The sequence below is a fragment of the Urocitellus parryii genome, chromosome X, assembly GCF_045843805.1.
Source record: "Urocitellus parryii isolate mUroPar1 chromosome X, mUroPar1.hap1, whole genome shotgun sequence".
Taxonomy (NCBI): Eukaryota; Metazoa; Chordata; class Mammalia; order Rodentia; family Sciuridae; genus Urocitellus; species Urocitellus parryii.
This window is the reverse complement of record NC_135547.1, coordinates 121,048,381-121,070,707: the sequence shown is the minus strand read 5'-3', so window position 1 is coordinate 121,070,707 and position 22,327 is coordinate 121,048,381. Positions and strand designations below refer to the sequence as shown.

General features: G+C 37.1%; 1 protein-coding gene across 2 annotated transcripts in view; it reads left to right on the top strand.

Annotated features, from left to right (window-relative positions):
* Positions 1-21,765, top strand: part of Ca5b (carbonic anhydrase 5B) — a 43,192-nt gene extending 21,427 nt beyond the window's left edge. For both annotated transcript variants that reach the window (XM_026396739.2, XM_026396740.2), the window contains exons 3-8: positions 2,655-2,852; positions 10,563-10,681; positions 12,285-12,380; positions 13,582-13,644; positions 14,618-14,773; positions 21,171-21,765. In XM_026396739.2, coding sequence (XP_026252524.1) covers positions 2,655-2,852; positions 10,563-10,681; positions 12,285-12,380; positions 13,582-13,644; positions 14,618-14,773; positions 21,171-21,350 — 812 coding nt within the window. In that variant the 3' untranslated portion in view covers positions 21,351-21,765. The remainder of the gene's footprint in view (positions 1-2,654; positions 2,853-10,562; positions 10,682-12,284; positions 12,381-13,581; positions 13,645-14,617; positions 14,774-21,170) is intronic.
* The last annotated feature ends 562 nt before the right edge of the window (positions 21,766-22,327 follow it).

Below are 22,327 nucleotides of genomic sequence, written 5' to 3'. Positions count from 1 at the left end.
AAGCATACAGGATTGCTTCATTTGAAAATAATAACACAGGACAAATGTGTCTCTCCTGCATAGTTAGAACAGAATAATACCAAACATTTCCAAAGTAATTCAGAAGAGATGTATTAGTGTTATTGTAGCCATTTTTTTCCTTAAAAAAACTGAAGTTTAAAGTAAGTTCTAGAAGAAAAGATTATTGATAATGATGCTTCAGACACTTAAAATAATAGACCACAATAAAACAACTATCTCAGCTCCTGCCAAAACATTCTCACTTCTTTGTGGTCAAACTTATCTACCCTGACCGCTTCAACCAACAGTTTTAAAACATAATTATGGGTTAAATAAATATTTTTTTTCAAACAATTAATATGAGAAATTTATCAAATTGAATATTTTTTTTCTAATAGAACACATTGTATGATAAAAGAGCTAAACCAGAATCTTCTCCATTCTGTGTGGTATGGAGCCATTGCATGCCCATGTCCTTTGCAAAGTTATCTTGGCAGTTAGTAATCATTTATTCTCCATGTGATTTAGCAGACAGCTTGTCAACTTTCATGAAAAATCCTGTTGAGAGTTTCACTAGAATTCCATTTAGTTCATAGCCAATTTTGGAGGAGAATTGCTGTCTTTATAATACTGTCTTATTTTATACAAAAATTATGTTTTATTTTCATTTATTTATGACTTCTTTAATGATCTTTAGTAATATTCAGTAATTTTATAAGGAGTAAGTTTGTTGTAGACCATATTTTATGCATTATTTAGAAAAGTATATGATTTCTATTTCAATTTCACTTTTAATCATGTTGTATGGAAATTATTTCATTTTACATATTAATATTTTATGTAGTAACTTTAATGAACTTTTATTTCTAAAAAAAGACACAAGTTGGTGTGAATATACTTTGTATACAACAAGAAATATGAAAAATTATGCTCTATATGTGTAATAAGAATTATAATGCATTCTGCTGTCATATATAAATAAAAAATTAATAAAAAACACAAAAAGAATAATTAAATAAAATACATAAAATTAAAAAAAATCAGCGTGAGTCAGGAATGGTGGTGCACACCTGTAATCTCAGCTGCTCTGGAAGCTGAGGTAGGAGGATCACAAGTTCAGCCTCAGCAACTCAGTGAGGCCCTAAGCAAGTTAACAAGATCTTGTCACAAAATAAAAAATAAAAAGGGCTGAAGGAGGGTGGGGTTGTGGCCCAGTGGTAGAGCACTTGCCTAGCATGTGTGAGGCACTGGGTTCGATTCTCAGCACCACATATAAACAAATAAAATAAAGGTCCATTGACAACTAAAAAATATATTTTAAAAATCAGTGTAATTTGAAGCAAATGTAGCTCCCCCACCCAACAATAGCAGTTGGATAATCAATAATAAAATTAAAGGATATATATTTAATTAGGCAGTATAGGGTGACAATGGAAGGAGGAAGATTTCACTCCTGCCCACAACATTGCAGTTTCATCAGATTAGAAGATGATGCATTGTATCAGTTCATACGCATTTTCTCTTTTACAGTTCTGAAACAGATCTTCTCTAAAGGAAATTCTTGTTCTTCACAAGTTCTTTTATACTAAGGTGGAAAAAAATTCAAAGTTGGGTTTGGACCTCTCCAGAGATAAGAGTACTATATTTTATGGGAAAAAAAAAAAGGAAAGAAAAAAATACTGTGAATCCTTACTCAAATTCGAGTAATCCTTACCCGAATCTTACCCCACTACTCCAATCCTTACTCATTCTTAGTGGTGGGGCAAGATGCAGGGGCCATTGGCAACGACTTCTGTCCATTCACATTTCCAGTTGATTTTGATTCTACCCATCCATGATGCTTCTACAAGGCTGGGAACTGGACCACCCCAAACCACTAGATGAGGGTTCCATTCATCACATGTGGGTGTCTCAACAGGTCTCTGTTAGCAGGAAGTCCACTGATATTTATTGCTGCAAAGCCCTGGGGCTTGATTCTGTGGGAAAGAGTCAGCATCAGTCACATTGTCAGTGGCTGTGGGGGACAAACCATGTATACACACCATAATAGATGACGTCCACATTTGAGTGACAGGCCGGGAACTTGAGGGACCTGGGCAATGTTGATATTCGCCCTGGCCTTGCATGACGGCTGCCTGATGGCTGGCACAGGGGTGAGCTCAGCGTGCACACTGCGCATGTCAGCAGTTTACCCTAGCCACCCAGCTGAAGACGCTGCACTCGATGAAAGTTTGCTTTCCAAAATTCTTCCCCCATTCCCTTGGCTCAAAATGAAGTCTGTCACTGGAAATTAAATTGACTTGACTTTGTGTTTAAAGCCAGTTGGGGGCTTGGGACATTAGCCATGAAACAAAGAAATTCACTTGTGAAAACCCCATTTGCAGCTGGCACTAATCATTTTGCTGTTGTGACAGGACTTGACAGCACTGAGTTCAGGGGACATTAGTAGGCAGATGGGACATGTTGGCTTTTCAAGATGGCAGACATGAGCCCATGCAAGGTGCTCTCTGGTCTGCCTTTATCCTCTGCTTTAGGCAGTTGAGGCTCTGAGTCGCTAATTCCAAAGACTTCCAGTTGCCATTGGCCTGTGCCGATTCTCCCCAAGTGGGACTGCCTCCTGCTCTTGCTAATGGCCCCACCCTGCTCTCTCCTAGTGCATCCACTCTGGGAGAGTGTGGACCTGCTTCCTGGGGGTGATCGTCAGTCACCCATCAATATCCGGTGGAAGGACAGTGTTTATGATCCTGGCTTAAAACCTCTCACCATCTCTTATGACCCGGCTACCTGCCTCCACGTCTGGAATAATGGGTACTCTTTCCTTGTGGAATTTGAAGATTCTACAGACAAATCAGGTAAAAACAAGATCTGGTGGTTCTATTTGCACATAAAGGAAGAGTGTGATATCAACATCAGACACATCACACTGTTTCTGTGACAGTGTTGACTTCTTTGTTAGCAAAGGAACTCATTGATATTATTTTTTAAATGTATAAAAAACTTCCTTCTAGTTTTTATTCAGATTTTCTTTGATTAGTATAAGTAACATTTTTATTACTAAATATATATATAATTGCTATAGAAAAGACGATGTGAAAATGAAACTCTACCAGAAGTTTATTTGGTTTGTGCATATTGAATATGTACTTTTTTTTCTGCTTGCTGACTTTACATGAACTATTACACGAAATAGTAATATTATTAATAATATTTAAATTGTCAGATTGTGGTGCTGGTGATCAAACCCAGGGCCTTGTGCATGCTAGACAAGAATTCTACCTCTGAGCTACATCCCTAGTCTGTCCTTAAAGGCTTAGGTGTCTCCACATCCCCATTTTCTGCTTTTTCTCCATGGTATTACATGGTACCAAAACTCTGAGTACCTTACTTCCATATCTCAAACTAAGAAGAATTGCTCATTTTTCCCCTAGATTCATGGGCTTCTTTCTTAAATTTTCCAAAACACTGGAGTGTGCCCCCATCTTAACTAGAAACCTATAATATTATCCTGTGTATAAGAATTCCAGAAATCCTCAAAGCAGCAAGCTAAATTTCCATGTTCCAGATGACTATTCTGTACTCTGGGAAGCTTGACTTGTTTCCCTTGGAACTCTTAACATTACCCCTGCCAGACCTAAACTAATTGTGTTGTAGTTTGGATGTGAGGTATCCACCAAAAGCCATGTGTGAGGCAATGCAAGAAGGTTCAGAGGAGAAATGATTGGGTTGTGAAAGCCTTATCCCAATCAGTGAATTAATCCCCTGATGGGATTAACCGAGTGGTAACTGAAGGTGGGCAGGGTGTGGTGTGGCTGTAGGAGGTGGGTCATTGGGGGCGTGGCTCTGTATATTTGTATCTGGTGAGTGGAGTCTCTCTCTCTGTGCATACTCATCATCATGTGAGCTGCTTCCTCTACCACACTCTCAAGCCATGATGTTTTGCCTCACTTTGAGCCCTGAGGAATGGAGCCAGCCTTCTATGGACTAAAAACTGTGGGCCCTCAAATAAACTTTTCCTCCTCTACAATTGTGCTGCTCAGGTCTTTTAGTCACAGCAGCAAAATTGCTGACTAAAACAAATTGATAGACCCAACTATGGAACACCAACTCTCATACATTCATTCTGTATGCATAGTAGTTCCTTTAAGTCTCAGACCTATCTAGGTCCGTGATAATCTTCTTTCTTTTCTTCTGAGGATCCTAGGTGTTGTTCAGCTTTTAAAGCCCTTGATAGTTTAGGGACCTTGTATTGCCAATATACCATTGCTACACCGAGTTAGAAATTTTAGGAAGTTGTTTAATGGGTTTCTTGAGAGCTTTCTAGGTAAACATCTGTTTGTTTTATTTTTCAGTCTCTTTTTCTTTTGAATAATAGATTTAAGATTATTTTCTGTGTGTGTGGTATATGGATCAAACCCAGGGCTTCATGCATGCAAGGCAAGCACTCTAGTACTGAACTACAGCACTTTTTATTTTATTTTGAGACAAGATCTCACTAAGTTTCTCAGGCTGGTCTTGAATTTGGGATCCTCCTGTCTCAGCCTTCTGAGTAGCTGGAATTATAGGTATACTGCACCCAATTGATTTAAGGATTCTTATCCATCCATTTGCATAAAAATTTTCTAATGGATAACAAATATTTTCATCAATAATAGATCTTTTAAAAACCTTAGTCTTCTCTTCATCCTACCTTCCCTACATGAAATGAATTTCATTAAAAAAATTTTTTTTACAAAATGTGTAAGAAAAATTGTAGAGAGTTTGATAATTTTTTACTTGTTTGGTCTGAATGAACTAAAACTGATAGTCCCATTTTATTATGCTTTAATAATTATTTTCTATAGGACACCAGTAAGTGCCTTTCTCCATCTCTTTTTTCCTTTCAGTGACTGCCTCTTATTTCCTGCTTTTTCTTCACTACTATTTCTCCATGCAGTTGCAAAACAATCAATAGCCGGGGGTGGGGAGAACAAGAAAAATATAAAAATTAAAAAAGAAAGCAAAGACATCCTAGAAATGAAGAGAAGGAAGGAACAATTCTAGAAAAGGAAGAATCTAACAAATATCAATGTCTATGAGTTTCAAAAAAACAACAAAAACCAACAAACCAACCCTAAGAAATGTGCTACTACTGCGTGCTTTATAAAGATCTGGAATAAAGTGAAGGAAAATGAGTCAGGAAAGGTTTGTAACAAAAGCTTTATAACAAACCTTATGGAATGCGGCTAAAGCAGTGCTTCGAGGGAAATTTATAGATGAAAATGCATGTAACAGAGAAGAAGAAATTTCTCAAATCAGTAACCTAGCTTTCCATCTTAAGAAACTATAAAGAGAAGAGCAAACTAAATCCAAAGCAATGAAGAAGGAAATAATAATTAAGAATAGAGCAGAAATCGATAAAATTGAAAGTTGGTTCTTTGGAAAGATCTACAGAGTTGACAAACCTTTAGTTAGGTGGACCAAAGAAAAAACAGGAGAGAGAGAGAAAGAAAGAAGACTCGAATAACTAAAATCTGGAATGAAAGTGGAAACAACACAATCTCTCTTAGAGATATTAACAGATTTCTAATAAGGTATGTGCATGTCTCATGTCACTCTCTTCTGGTTATTGTTTTGTTATCTGGTTCCCCAGAATAGGACACAATTACTGATTTTAATAAGTGCATGTGAGAAATAAGAAAATATTATAGGGAAGGGCAATAAACTATCCCTGGGCTAACATGGTTGACCCTGTAAATTATCACTTTTCCTGAAATTCCTTTTATTGACAGTCAAAAGGCATTAAATAGAAGGAGAGGAGAGGAGAGTCCCTTTGTTCTCCTCCTAAGGGTGTTTCCTATTTCAACCTGCTTCACTCCATGCTTTTATAGGGGATCATAGGCAGGCAGTGAACCTAGTAAGAATGCTTTCATAAAAATTTTAAGTTCTCCTGCCCCATTTTTGGTTCTATATTTACTTAAAAATATAATTTTTTTTGGTAAATTTACAGAGTTGAGCAAACATCATTACAATCCCATTTTAGAATGTTTTCATCACCCCTAAAGAGTTTTCATGCCCACTTCCTGCACTTACTCATTTTTGTTGTTCTTTGTTTGTCTTTTTTTTTTTTTTAGTACCAGGAATTGAACTCAAGGACATTTAACCACTGAGTCACATCCACAATCCTTTTTATTTTATTTTATTTTTTTATTTCGAGACAGAGTCTCACTAGATTGCTTGTAGCCTCACTAATTTCTGAGGCTGACTTTGAACCTGCAATCCTCCTGCCTCAGCCTCTGGAGCTGTTGGGATTCCAAGGGTAAATGCCCAGCCTTTTGCTTTTATTTGTATGGGTTCTGTGTGTTCCCTTTCTCTTGATCATGTCTCTGCTAGCTCCTTGACTTGCACATTGAAATGCAAAAGAAGGGAGTGAATATTATAGAGATTGCTTGCTGGGAGCCAGACTCCATGTTATTTTTTTCCCCCATACTTTTTATTGATGTATTGTAATTTTACATAACATGCTCCATGTTATATATTTTATTTTATTATTTTTTTAAAAATATCTATTTTTTAGTTGTAGTTGGACACAATACCTTTTTATTTTTTTTATTTACATTTTTATGCAGTGCTGAGGATCGAACTCAGGTCCTAAGTGAGCACTCTACCACTAGGCCACAACCCCAGACCCCAGATGTTTTATTTTTGTTACCTAAAATTCTTTATAAGTTTAATTGTTTCTCATCTTAGAGCACAGAAATAACAAAATACCAATGTCAAATACACATTTGCTATGTTGTTTGACTGTTCTCTTCTTTTTCTTTCTTTCTTTTTCTTTTTTTTTTTTTTTTTTTTTTTTGGTACTGGGGATTGAACCCAGAGGTGCTCTACCACATGCCCAGCCTTTTCTTTTTAATTTTGAGACAGGGCCTCCATAAGTTGCCTTGTCTGGCCTCTAACTTGCAATCCTCCTGCCTCAGCCTCCCAGGTTGCTGGTATTACAGGTGTGCACCACCACACCTGTCTTGTTTTCCTCTCTGATTTACTATCTTCTTTCTTCTCTGTCTTATTCCAGGTGACAATACTTTCCCTCTTCCACTCATCTGCTATACCCAACCCCACCCTTTCCCTTCCCATTTGTTGAGGTTACCAGTGATATCCCAGTTACCAGTGACAGCCACTTGACAGTCTATTTCTTTAGTTCCTCGTTTTATTGTGAATCTACTAAGTGCCAGACACTGTACTCAGAATAGAAAGAGGAAGAGGTTATGGACCCTGCCTTTAAGGAGCTTATAAGTGTGATGAGGAGACAGACCCTAGGAGAGATGATGCCATTGCAAAGTGCTAAGTGCTACGGCGGAGGTGTACACATGAGTCTGGGGAGAAAGGTTCTTGATAGAGGTGACATCTGGGTGATCGACATGGAGGTAGAAGTGAGAGGTGATGTGATCCTTGTGTTAGGTGTTACTGTGATTTAATGTGTAAGAAGGAGGTGACAGAGAGCAGGGCCAGAGGCAGGCAAGAGCTGATTCATGGTGAATTTTGTAGACCATGCTCATAGAGTAGGAATCTGGGAGCAATTTATCTGGGTGTTCTGGCTCTGAGTTTCTCATAGGGCTGTGATCAAGTTATCAGTTTTGGTTAGGATCTTATCTCAAGGCTTCTCAGGCAAACGATCCTCTTGCAAACTTACTCAGGTGCCTGTTAGCTTGGTTCTGTTTCTTTCAGAACCTCCATTCCTGGGTGGCTGATGGCTGAAGTCCACCCTCATTTCCTTACTTTACAGGCTTCTCCATAGGACAAGCAAGCAAATGGGGGAAGGTCAGAGAGGGCAAGCAGAACAGAAGCCAGTCTTTTTTGAAAGCTCATCCCCAAAAGAGACATCCTCTTACTTTTGCCCGTAGGAAGCAAGTCTGAGGTCCAGGTCACATCCAGGGGAGGAGATTATATAAGGTTGTGAATACCAGGGAATGGGGATCACTGGGCATTGAGTTAGAAGCTGCTGGCACATGTGGCAAATGACACATAGCCAATTCACTGAAACAGGGCTTTTTCCTACAAAGTGTGTGCTCTTAGCCACATTCCACAGAAGAATACTACACTGTCTCATCTCTCCCCTAGTACAATTTATATAGGTATGATACCCAGCACATGGTAGGGACTTAACTTTTCCAGGTAGCAAGTGCCAAAGTCAGATGCTGAACCACTAACCTTTTATCTCCCAGGGATCACAAATGCAGTTGTACCTACAGTCCAGGGAGGGAATGAGAATGAGTGAGACTGGGAATGAGGGAAATGGCAGAGGTGACCATGGTGAACAACTGGTGGCCTACTTAAGGGGGTATCCATTTCCTCTGCCAACCCTGTAGCCCCGGGGGATTGTGTTCCCACCATGGCCATGGCATTTAATTCTCATAAATGAAGTTGGAAACCTAGATTGGCCAGCATTAAACGTTGGCAACTAATTTTATTAAAATTTGTTTAGTAGCTTGTGCACCACCAACACTATGTAGGTGAATCAAAACTCACCGGAAGACCAATTCTGTCCCTCAGCCACCTGTTGGTGACATCTTCTCTTTGCCCTGTTTATCATCTTTGGAGGAGACACACAGTAAGGATCTAGAAGATGTTGTCAGGATTGTTCTAGGGACAGGAGAGGAGGGCTGGCCCTTAACCTGAGACCAGAATTTCAATTTTGTTCAACAGATTGGATTCAGTATTTGCCAAAATCATTCTATTTGGAGTTCGTGTAGAAAAGTAAGATTTTTTTTGACAGATATTTTATTTTGACTTCATTTCATTTTAGTACTATTCTTCTATTACCTAGTGAATCATGTGGTATTATTCTCTGCATCTCTCCTGCCCCCTAAAAAGAAGAAGTCATTGGTGTCTTCATTTGCCTCTTACAAAACTGATTTTTAGAGGAAATTATGTAAGAATTTTTCAAAGTCAGTAAGGTACATAGCAGACCATTTCATTTCAGTGTTATTTAGGCCTTGGGATTTCTGTACTTGATCATTTGTGTACATAAAATTCAACTGAGGATCATTAAGATGAATAGGATGGATGATTTTAATGATGCTATATTGGTTTGACTGTGTACAGATATTGCCAGGGTCTGGTCAGAGAGAGGAAATGAGGAACTAATATGCATTAGAAAATTCAAGGGGGAAAAATCAGCACGACTCAAAGTCTAAGGTGACTTTAACAGCTTACTTTTTCTGAATATTTATTTTCTCTATACTGTATTGATTTTACCAGTTCCAGAAAAGTAGTCTTGTTTGGCATATTAATTATTCAACCCCATAAAGGCTGCAGTAAAGTGTATAAATGGTTCACATTGTTCACTCTCTTCAAAGGAAGATGAATGATAATTTTTGTGTTTTTTAATTGACAATAGTTATGTGTATTTATGAGGTACAGTGTGATGCTATTTGTGTGTGTGTGTGTGTGTGGTGCTGGGGATTGAACCCAGAGCCTTGCACATGACATGCTAAGCAAGCTCTCTACCACTGAGCTACATTCCCAGCCTTTTGTTATTTTAAGATAGGGTATAGCTAACTTGCCCAGGCTGATCTCCAACTTGTGATCCTCCTACATCAGCCTCCCATGTACCTAGGATTATAGGCATGTACCTCTAGGCCACATGTGATGTTTTGATATATGTATACATTGTGTGATGTTATATCAAGCTAATTAACATATCCATCACTTCACATACTTACTCCTTTTTTTTTTAGTTGTAGATGGACATAATACCTTTATTTTATTTATTTATTTTTAATGTGGTACTGAGGATTGAACCCTGTACTTCACATGTACTGGGCAAGTGCTCTACCCCCAGCTCCACTTACTCTTTTTTTTTTTTTTTTTTGTAGTGAGAACATTTTAAAATTTACTTTTAGAAATTTTGAAATACACAATACATTATTATTAACTGTGGTAACCACACTGTGAAATAGATCTTGAGAAATTGTTCCTCCTATTTCACTGAAACTGTATACTCTTTGGCCAACATCTCCTGGGCAATCACTTTTTAAAATATTTTTTTAGTTGTAGATGGACACAATACCTTTATTTATTTTTATGGGGTGCTGAGGATTGAACCCAGTGCCTCACACATGCTAGGCAAGCACTCCACCACTGAGCCATAGCCCTGGCCAGCCCCCTAGGCAATCATTTTTGACTTGTAAATTTCCTATTTCATTTCTGTGAAAGGAAAAGAAATATTAATATCTCCAAAAGTTAAAAAGCAAATTGTTATTGCATAAAAAAGAGAGTATCTTTTGTCACTGTATTTGTTTTATCAGATTGGATTGAATAAATATGCTAAGAGAAACTTGCATATAGAAATGAGTCAAAAATTGGCCTTAACAGTTGCATGTAGCTTTGCTGGTTAAATCTTAATGCCATTTGATCTTGCCCTTATACATGTATTGACTGCATGGAAATCAAGTTATAAATACTTGTATATAATATGGTGTACTCCATTTCAGACAGTTCACAAAGATGGTCCACCTGCAGGTTCAGCCTTTTCCCCACAGTGTAAATAACTATCCCCTGAATTGTTGGATGTTCCATTTCAGTGATTGAAGGAGGACCCCTGGAACACATCTACAGACTGAAGCAGTTCCATTTTCACTGGGGGGCAATTGATGCCTGGGGCTCTGAGCACACTGTGGACAGCAAATGCTACCCAGCAGAGGTAGGTTGAGAAGGTCAGGAACTGGGACAACTGTGGAGAAGTGGGGATAGTTCTAACATTTCTAGTTCTAAGAAGTTAGAGGAAAGAATGAGGTTGTTCCTATAAATGCTACATAACTCAATCAGGGGCATATTTGATCATTTCTAGCCTAGACATGTAAAAATTACATACATCTGAAATAAAATGGTTGAAATGAACCTTAATATTCTGAAACTGTCTGACATGGTATCACACACCTGTAATCCCAGCTACTTGGTAGGCTGAGGCAGGAGGATTGTGAGTTCAAGGCCAACCTGGGCAATTTAACAATACCCTCAGCAATTAATTGAGATCCTATTTAAAAATAAACAATAAAAAGATGAGCTGGGCACACTGGTGCATGTCTGTAATTCCAGTGAGTTGGGAGTCTGAGGCAGGGGAATCACAAGTATGAGGTCAGCCTCAGCAATTTAGTGAGACCCTGTCTCAAAATAAAAAATAAAAAGTGTTGGGAATGTAGCTCAGTGGTAAAGAGGCACTGGGTTCAATCTCCAGCACCAAAATAAATAAATAAATAAATAAATAGGACTGAGGATTAGCTCGGTGGTAGAGTGCCTCTGGGTTCAATTTCCTGTACCACAAACCAAAATAAACAAACAAATCCTGAAACTGAATTCTTCCAGAATTCTAAACTAGGCTCAAACTATTGTGTAAAGTACTAATCCAGGAAACAATGCACAGCCACAGGTTGGATTAATCCAAATGAGAAATGTGGGGCCTAAATGAAGTCTATCACAATAGAAATAGAAAGAAAAAAATTTATTGAACATTTCTGAAATAAAAGCACTAGGACCTGGATGTTTATGGGATCCTCTTCAGGAGAAAAGATGACAAAGTTAACTCTGACCTTGAGGTGTCTCATTTGGAGGCTGGGTGATAATGCAGTCATATTCATGAATGATACATGAGGAATGATTTATAAGAAAATATAAAGAGAGCATAAGGAAATTGAATTTCTTCTTACAACTTTCCCCCTAATTCTGTTTGAAATGTTATGTTAAAAATGAAAACATGGGCTGGGGATATAGCTCAGTTGGTAGAGTGCTTGCCTCGCGGGCACAAGGCCCTGGGTGTTCAGTCCTCAGTATCGCCCCCCCCCCATCCCCACCCCAAAGAAAAAAGAAAACACATTGCAAATGGTTATCCTGCCAAGAAGAAATCTGTCTTCAACTCCTGTCTAATTTCCATAGGGAGGATCTCTTTCTGTTAGTATATAAACAGCTTCTCTCCCTTAGATGCAAATAGATTTTAGATATTAGTATTTCATGCAAATCAAGATGGGAATGAACAAATGTTGATTCCTTACTAAAATGGTACTTTGCTATGTGAATCTATTTTTCTCCATTAATAAATCTTTCTCTTCCAAAGTGATATTAATTGTTCTTGCCTAAATTTTCCCTGTTTTCAATATCTCATTTTATACACAATTGTCATATGCTTTTCTCAGTAGCTTTATTTGGGATGAAGAAACATGATTAAATGTGTATGTTGAAAGAGGTTGACAGTTTATTTGGGAATGATCCTGTAGGGTTATATGTTAAACTCACTTTTAACGATGTTCCAGCTGCACTTGGTACATTGGAATGCAGTCAAGTTTGAAACCTTCGAGGATGCTGCGCTGGAAGAAAATGGTTTGGCTGTGATAGGAGTATTTTTAAAGGTAATAAACACACCAAAAAAAAAAAAAAAACCTTATTAACTTTAAATGATGTCTTCTTGTACCCAAGAAATGCAAAGATAGCCGGGCACTGTAGTGCATGCCTATAATCCCAATAGCTCTGGAGGCTGAGGAAAGAGGATAACAATTTCAAAGCTAGCCTCAGCAACTTAGCGAGGCCTTAAGCAACTTAGGAATACCCTGTTTCTAAATAAAAAATATTAAAAAAGGGCTGGGAATGTGGCTCAGTGGTTAAGTGGCCAGTACTAAAATAATAATAATAATAATAATAAAATTTAAAAATAACTGGGCACTGTGGTGCATACCTGTAATCCCAAAAACTCTGGAGGCTGAGGTAAGAGGATCACAAGTTTAAAGCCAGCCTCAGCAAAAAATTGAGGCACTAAGCAATTCACCAAGACCCTGTCTCTAAATAAAATACAAAATAAGGCTACGGGTATGGCTCAGTGGTTGACTGCTCCTGAGCTCAATCCCTAGTACCCCCCACCAAAAAATAAAATAAAATAAAAGGGCTTTGGTGCGGATCAGTGGTTAAGCACTTCTGGGTTCAATCCCAGTAACCAAAAATAAAAAAGAGGGCTCACCGGTAGAGCTTTTGCCTAGTATGTGTGAGGCACTGGGTTTGAGACTCAGTAACACATAAAAATAAATAAATAACATCTACAACTCAAAATATTTTAAAAATCAAAAAAAATTAAAAAGTTAGAACATTACAATATAAGTTATTTATTTTAAGAGTATTAGGGTCAATAGTCTGGTAAAATAAACAATGCTTAAAACACAAGGTTATTATGAATATGTTTCAAATGATATAAAAGTGCACAGTACTAGAATCACAAGCCATCTGTGTCAATTGAACCCTTGAAACGTAGTTAGTGCAAGTGCAGAATAATTTCTAATTTTAATTAATTTAAATTTTAATGTAAGATCTGATACTTAATAGGGCCTGGAGGCACCTTTCCCTGCAGGCACCTGGCCTTTCAGCAAACAGCCTACTCATTTGTTTTGTATCTAATTGAATTCAGTGATGTTTATAACATTCTCAATTATCAGCTTAAGTCTAGTTTCAGTCCTGTGGTTTATTTATATGTAATCATCAGGTGGTTAATTTTAATTCCCATTCTGTTACAGTTTCTACAGCGAGATGTCTGTTGTTATTAATATTTTTGTCTTTGTTCTTTAGCTAGGCAAACATCATAAAGAGCTACAGAAGTTGGTGGATTCTTTGCCATCAATTAAGCATAAGGTAATATTTTTTTCTGGCTCACTTGAAATATACTTTATTTTCCAATCTCAGAGTGGAGACATTAATAGGCCCTTTGTACCAGGAAGTGTAATTAGGTGACCTATGTTCAGGTTCTCCTTCAACACTGCCGAGGTAGGGAACTTGGCATTTATGATGCTTGTGTTAAGAGCCCCTGGCCCTGGGTCCCACTGCAGGGCACAGACGTGACTGCATTGATGGGCATTGAGCTCTCTAGTTTTGCTGCCATGCTGCTTGGGACTCTGGACTTATGAACATACTACTTTCCCCTCCTTTGTTCTTGACACCAACTCCTTGCAAGTCCTTGTGAAAACACCCAGATGAGCAGTCTTCTTTTCTATAGTCACATCCACAGGGAAGGAGCAAGAAAAGTCCTTTAGAGACTTGATTTGTCTGGCTGTAAAGAACAATTATCCTTGTCCCTTGTCCAGTCCCCAAGATGAAGTCCTCCACATTCATCACCCCAAAGATCTGCTCCCTGGAAGTCTGTTTATCATTCCTCTCTTCTCCTCTTTCCCTCCCTCATTTTCCATCTCTCCCCCTTTCCATCCCCTCTCTCTCTTTCCCTCTCTCCTCAGTCCAGGATTCTGGCTCCTCCTGATTTAAACTGCATTAGTCTGTCTTGAATAGGAGAAGTCTCCTTGTTTATGCAGCAGTCACTACCTAAGATCTCCCAATAACAGAGGGGACCACCTGCTATAGGCTCATCAAAATTGAGGGAGACAATGGTTCTGACTGTTCTCCCACTAAGAAATATCAGAAATACACAGTTGATTGTGGAAACAAAGCCTGGACATGATTCTGTGTTAAGCAGAAAGCTGCCCAGGGTGCCTGGAGCTCCCTGGGACCACTGCTGGTTCCCAGACCCCCTGAGAATCATTGCCTCAGTGATTTTCTAATTCCTGAGTGGTTTTTACTACTGAATAATAGCTGGGTAACTTCTTCTCATGGCCAGGACACCCTTGTGGAATTTGGGTCATTTGACCCTTCCTGCATGATGCCTGCCTGCCCGGATTACTGGACATACTCTGGGTCTCTGACTACCCCTCCCCTCTCTGAGTCTGTCACCTGGATCATTAAGAAGCAGCCAGTAGAGGTTGATCATGATCAGGTATGTTGTTTTCACGTTTTCCATCTGTGGAGACCCTAGTTTGCCTGTCTAAAAAAAAAGGTTGGGTTCAAACTTTGACAGTTTTAATACCGTATCTTAATTTGGATATGATTTAGGAAATGCTTCAGATTAATTTGAAAGAAGAGTTCAAACAAGGAAGAACATAAGCTGCTTGCTTCTGTATTTAACAATTACCTATGTTTTATACATTGTGCATTTTATAGAGAGCATGAATCTCTATATAAATTCAAGACCCATTTAAAAGGAAGAATGGAGGCTGGCAATGAGATATATTCAAAGATCTTTAAAATTCTTAAGGGAATTTTGCAATAGAATCGCAAGATAAAAAGAATCTAACAATGACTGTCCAAGAATTTTAATGTAAGTTACTTGTTTTAAACCTGGGATTGGGGCTGGAGATGTGGCTCAGCGGTAGCGCGCTCGCCTGGCATGCGTGCGACCCGGGTTCGATCCTCAGCACCACATACAAACAAAGATGTGTCCGCCGAGAACTAAAAAATAAATGTTAAAAATTCTCTCTCTCTCTCTCTTCTCTCACTCTCTCTTTAAAAAAAAAAAAAAAACCTGGGACTAATTTTTTTCCCTAGAAAATAAGTTTGAGTGGTAGCTACTATGTCGATAAACAGAATCCTGTTTAATTCATATTATAACTAAAGTAAAATAGTATTTGCTCATAATTGCTTTATGGGATTTTAAAAAATTGACTATAAACCATTTTCACAAAAAAAGCCTTCTAAACTCTTTTTTTATGAAGTCAGGATTACCAATATTAACATCCATTGAAAATTGGACCCTTCCTCAAGAGTAAACTCTGAATTGGTATCTCTGAAGAACACACAAGCTAAAAAACAACAAACAAACAAAAAAAGCCCTAAAATATTAGAAATAGAATCCAAAATAAAAATCTACCAATACATTAGAAGAACTACATACTTTGTCCAAGTCGTGTATATTGTAGTAATGTAGGAAGAATGATTCATTATGAATGATATTAATATAATTCATTATATCAGTGAATCTAATGTTTAAAAGTCATGTTATTTCCATAGATTCTTTTTTTATTTTTTTGTACTGGGGATTGAACCCAGAGGTACTTTACCACTGAGCTGTATCCCCAGCCCTTTTTATTTTTTTATTTAGAAACAGGGTCTCTCTAAGTTGCTTAGGGCCTCACTTAGTTACTGAGACTGGCCTTGAATTTGCGGTCCTCCTGTCTTAGCCTCTCCAGTTGCTGGGACTACAGGCATGCTCCACCACACCTGGGTTCTATAGATTCTTAATAGACATTTGTAAATTTTTCTATTCAGTATTTATTTATTCTACATTACTTCGGATTGAACCCAGGGATGCTCTACCACTGAGCTATATCCCTGGCCTTTTATACTTATTTTGAAACAGGGTCTGACTAAGTTGCCCAGGCTGGCCTTGAACGTGCAATCCTCCTGCCTGAGCTTCCCAAATAACTGGGATTACAGGCATATGCCACTGTACTTGGCAGTTTTTTTTTAATATCTTTTTAGTTGTTGATGGACCTTTATTTTATTTATTTGTATAAAGTGCTGAGAATTGAACCCAGTGCCTCACACGTGCTAGGCAAGTGTTCTACCACTGAGCCACAACCCTACCCCACTCCACCTGACAGTTTTAAATAATTTTTAATAAAATAGAAATGAATAGAGACTTACTTAATATGATAAAAGAGATTAATCTCAGTTTAAAAGTAAATTTGAACAGAGCTAGGGATGTGGTTCAGTGGTAGAACATATACCTAATATGAGTGAGGCCCTGGGTTTCATCTCCAGCACTGAAGGAACAAAAAGAAAACAAAAGAAAGGAAAGTAAATACAGTTGTCACTTGGTATCTGCAGAGGATTAAGACTCCCCACAGATACCAAAATCTACAGATGCTCAAGCCCTTACATGGAATGGCATAATATTTGCATGTGACCTACATACATCATCCTGTATACTTTAATCATCTCTAGAGTACTCATACTACAATGTATATCCTATGTACATGGTTGTTATAATGTATTGTTTAGGGAATAATGACAAGAAAAAAGTCTGTACATGATCAGGACAGGTGCAATTTTTTTCCCCCAATACTTTTGATCCACAGTTGGAAGAATCCACAAATGTGGAATTCATGAATTCAGAGGACCAACTATAGTATGTTTAATATAGAGAGGATTATTCCAATATTAAATTTTATATTAAATTATATTCTGGAATTAGCAGGGTTTAGTGGTGTGTGTCTGTTGACCCACCTAAGGCTTAGGCAGGGGAATCTCTTGAGCCCAGGAATTTTGGGCCAGCTATGGGAAACAAAGCAAGACCCTGTCTCTTAAAAAAAAATGTTCTAGAAGTAGCTAATACAATTAGATGAGAAAATTTTAAAAAATAGGAGAAACAATAAAATATACTACAAAATATAAGTTAATTTGGTGATTACTGGAGTACAATATTAATTTTTTTTACATTTTTTAAGTTATAGATGGACACAATACCTTTATTTTATTTTATTTTTATTTATTTTTTATTATTGTTCGAAACATTACAAAGCTCTTTACATATCATATTTCATACATTTGATTCAAGCAGATTATGAACTCCCATTTTTACCCTGTGTGGTACTGAGTATTGAACCCAGTGCCTTATGCATAGTAGGTGAATGCTCTACCACTGAGCCACAACCCCAGCCCCTACCATATTAATTTATATAAATAAAAAATATATTTGAAATATGTAAATCACAATTAGTTAAAAGATATAATGGAAGAAAGAACCCTATTTATAATAGAAACATTATAAAATAATGTTTAAATTATTTTAAAATATAAAATACTTTGCAATAAGTTTAAGAAGAGAATTCAATAAGAAAACTTAAAATATTCCTGCAGGACACAAAGAAGATGAGTTAGTAAAATTCACTCTATATTATTGGACAGGAAGATATCATAAAAACACCTTTGCTATCTATTCTCCTGAAGTTGTTATTCTTCATGAATTGTTTATTCTCCATAAACTTAACATAGTCTCAATAAATATACCAATAAAAATTTTAGTTGTAGATGGACACAATACCTTTATTTTATTTATTTATTTTTATGTGGTGCTGAAGATCAAACCCAGTGCCTCACATGTGCTAGGCAAGTGCTCTACCACTGAGCCACAACCCCAGTCCCTATACCAATAAAATTTTAAATAGGTATGTTACTTCTAAATTCAAGTAAAAACAGATAAGTATAAATAACCAGGGAAAATTCTAAAAGAGAAAATGAGGAATGATTACATTCACAAAATTATAAAGACTCAAAAATTAAATACTATAGTACTGATGCATGAATAAAAAGAACAGTTAAGTGAAGTGTGCTAGGAATCTGCAGAGAAACAGAACCAATGGTGGGGAGGATGAATTAGTATTGGGGTCCTCTAGAAAAACAGAATAGAATGTATATATAAGAGGAGATTTATTAGATTGGCTTACATGATCAGAAGCTGGATGCAGGCTGGAAAACTGAGGAAATCAGTAACTACTCAGTCTAAGAAATTGGAAGTCTCAGAACCAGAAGGAACAACGATGCAGCCTCAATCTGAGGCTGAAGGCCTGGGAGCTCCCTGGAAAGTCATTAGTATAAGTCCATGTTCAAAACCTGAAAAATCTGGAGCCATATTCACAGCAATGGCAGCATCAAAAACTACATCCACTGTAGGAGAATGGAGCTTGCACAAATGTGAGCTTATGAGCATCCCCTTCTACTGCTTTTTGTTCTGTCTGGGGGCCCCCAGTCTATTGAATGGTGCACCCACATTCAAGGTAGGTCTTCCCCCCTCAGTTCTCTGACCCACATGCCAATCATTTCTGAAAACACCCTCATAGATTCACCCAGAGTGTGCTTTAACAATTTCAAGGCACCTCTCAATCCATCAAGTTAACAACCAAGATTAACCATCAGAGAGATGGAGATAGAGATTTATTTATAAGATATTTTCTCATTCGATTATAAAGGCTGAGAGTCCCAGGAAAGCTGGTAGGGTAGCCCAAAGACCTGAGACCTGATAAGCCAATGGTGTAGATTCCAGTCCTGGTCTGGAGACTGAGAATCAGGAGCTCCAAAAGGCATAAGATTGATGTCTCAGTTAAAAAAAAAAAATAGTCACAGAGCAAATTCAGCCTTATGCCTTTTTGTTCTATTCAGGTCCTCAGTGGATTAAATGATGTCCATCCACATTGGAAAGGCTATCTGCTTCACTCAGTCCACCAATTCAAATCTTAATTTCTTTAGAAAACACTCCCACAGACATATCCAGAAATAGTGCTTAACTAGCTATCTGGGCATCCCTGGCCCAATCAAGTTGGCACATAAAATTAGACATCACAGGAATAAAACAGTAAGTTCAAAATTATATCCAAATACATATGAGAATTTATTTTAGGATAAAGGTAGCATCTCAGCTCAGTGAGGGGAAATGATACAGCATTCAGTAAGTGCTACTAAGGAACAACTGAGGAGTTAAATGAGTGGGGGAAAAAAGTTGGATCCAGCATTCAAACTATTAAATGCAAAAAATACCATCATAAAAATCCTAGAATAAGCATAGGAAAATCCTTTCATACCTTCATATGAAAGAAGCTTTATCTAATTATAATACAAAACAAGAAGTCCAAAAGAAAACAGCTAGTAACTGAGACTGCGTATTTTTAAAAAATTCTGTAATATAAAAACCACCATAAATAAATGACAAATAACAGATTTTGGTTGCCCATAAGCCTAGGCTTTGTGGTTTACACATTTTCTGCTACTAGTCTTCATATTTATAATTTTCATAACACTAAAAAGTTAAAAAATAAATAAATCAGAAGGTCAGTAGCCCATGTAAGGAATTTTCAAATAAAATCTCAACACAGGAAATTCAGTTAAAAAACCATTTCCTGTCAACTAATCCTAGTAACCTGGAATCCTACCATTCAGTGTTATTCATTGTTTGGGGGAAATCCTGCAGGTCTTTTATCTATATAAATATATGTAATTTTTGTAACAGAATCATTCTGTGCATACCATTTTACTTGTCTTTTTGCTCAGTGATGTGCAGAACATTTTATAGATAATAACCATTATCTTCTATATAATTTTAATGGATATATACTAGCCCATTTTATTGATCTCATGTCACTTTTTATTACCTACTTTATGGTACTTGGGTTGTTTCTAATCTTTTTCAATTAGCTGAATAAAAAATTAACATTAACTACTTGTACAGCTTCCTAATTTCCTAAGGCATATGTGTAATTTGCAAGTACAACCACTCTGTTGGTACTTGCTTCTGATCATGTCCTACTTCTTCAGTTTTATTTGGTCTGAAGTCTTTACTTCAACAAACTAAATTCTCTTTTTTCTTTTTCTTTTTGTTGGACCTTGTGCTTGCTCGACAAGTGCTCTACCACTGAGCTACACCCCCAGCCCTCCAAACAAATTTTTACATGCTTACTTACTGTGACCCAGGTTATTCTATGTAGCCACAGTGGGCCAGATTGACTGAACAGATTTTCTGGCTAGCTTGAAGTAGTATGCTATAACATGGTTGCTAAGAAAGACAAGGGGCTATTGCCACATCAAAGAACAACATATTGCCTTAATATTTTGGGTTGCTGCTTCTGTATTGAGCTATACTATCCAACATAATAGCCACTAGCCACATATGGCCACTTATATTTAAATATGAATCAACTTAAATAAAAAATTCAGTTTCTCACACTGGTCACCTGGTCACATTTCAAGTGCTCAGTAGCCATATGTGTCTTGTGGTTACCAGGATGGACCATGCAGAGGATATTTCTACCATTAGAAAAAGTTCTATTGGACAGCACCAGTATGAAGCATCTCACAAGACCTCAATGTGTTATTTCTTTGCTCACAATACAAATTGCAGTGAGCAATCAATTACACAATTTTATGCTAATGATTTGGTAAATTTTTAAAAAACATACTTTTTATGCTGTTACTGTATGTATCAGGCCTTTCTTTATTATTTGGCTGACTGTTTTGCTCAATTAAATATTAAGTTCTTGAGAATCAAAGAGATAAAGTAACTCATCTTTGATAAATGGTTAATATGGGCGACAGGGCCTTTGTCCTCAGTCTTCTGATTCAAAGTGAATGGCTGGTTTCATCACCTTCTCACATAAGGATGGCAAAACATAGTATTTTATTCCTTGTGGAGGGTGAAGGTATCTTACTTAGAAATAACTTCTGCTTCTGAATCCAGTTTGAGACAAAATGTTTTAGAATTAGAAAAATGAAAGTTATTTATTCACGAGACAAAGCTGGATTTCTACTAAATTTATTTGTCCTTTTTCAAAAATTTTTTTTTTCAGCTTGAGCAATTTCGGACCTTGCTTTTCACTTCTGAGGGGGAGAAAGAGAAAAGAATGGTGGACAACTTTCGCCCCCTTCAGCCCTTGATGAATCGTACTGTCCGATCATCCTTCCGCCATGATTACGTGCTGAATATACAAAAGAACCCCAAGACAATTGCCAGCCAAATGACTCCCTAAGATGTTCATATCTAGGCAATATTTTGCTTTAATACATATTAGCTTTAAAAAATTGTTAACTAGACTATTTTAAGTACCTTCATTTTAATATCTTTAAATATATATTTCTTTCTCTTTTTTTTAGCATTTCAAAGTCACTATCCCAGCAAGGCAGGGACAGGGAAACAGAACAATAGAAAAACAACTGAATAGTTAATACGGGGTTACTTTAAGTTACAATTTTTTGTGTGAAAGAATTAAGGCAGAATTACTGCTTGAACAATGCCATGGTTTTAGGTCTACTTTATTTTAAAATGAGAATATTCTTTCATTATGGTTTCTCAATGAGTGTATTTGCCTTTATTTTTATTTGTTATTAGTAGTACATGATATACTTACTTATTATCATTGTATTATACAGAAAATTTGTTTTGTAATTATAAGAAAACAGGGGCTGGGGATGTGGCTCAAGCGGTAGCGTGCTCGCCTGGCATGCGTGCGGCCCGGGTTCCATCCTCAGCACCACATACCAACAAAGATGTTGTGTCCACCAAGAACTAAAAATAAATAAATATTAAAAATTCTCTCTCTCTCTCTCTTTCTCTCCTCTCTCACTCTCTCTTTAAAAAAAAAAATAAGAAAACAATATCTAGAATCCTTTACATTTCTGAAGACTAGATTACTATACCAATTGAAAATGGCCTGTTTGAGAAATTTGGCTATTATTTTTCTAGTCCTGGTTTCTCAGAAAGTGAGTTTTGTTTCTGCTTAGTCAAGTGGAACTTTAGTATGAGTGATTCCATTTTGATATTTAGCCTGGTCTGTTGGGGCCTAGCACAGGAACTTAGTCCAAAACAATGGCTTCCTATAATTTTTGTTGAACAATTTCCACCTTTTAGTCAGACTTTTACCACCTTTGGGCATTAGTACTCCTCTTAGTTACCATCATCTTGGGCTTCTGGTCTCAACATGTCATTCAAAGGTTAGATGTGTGTTTA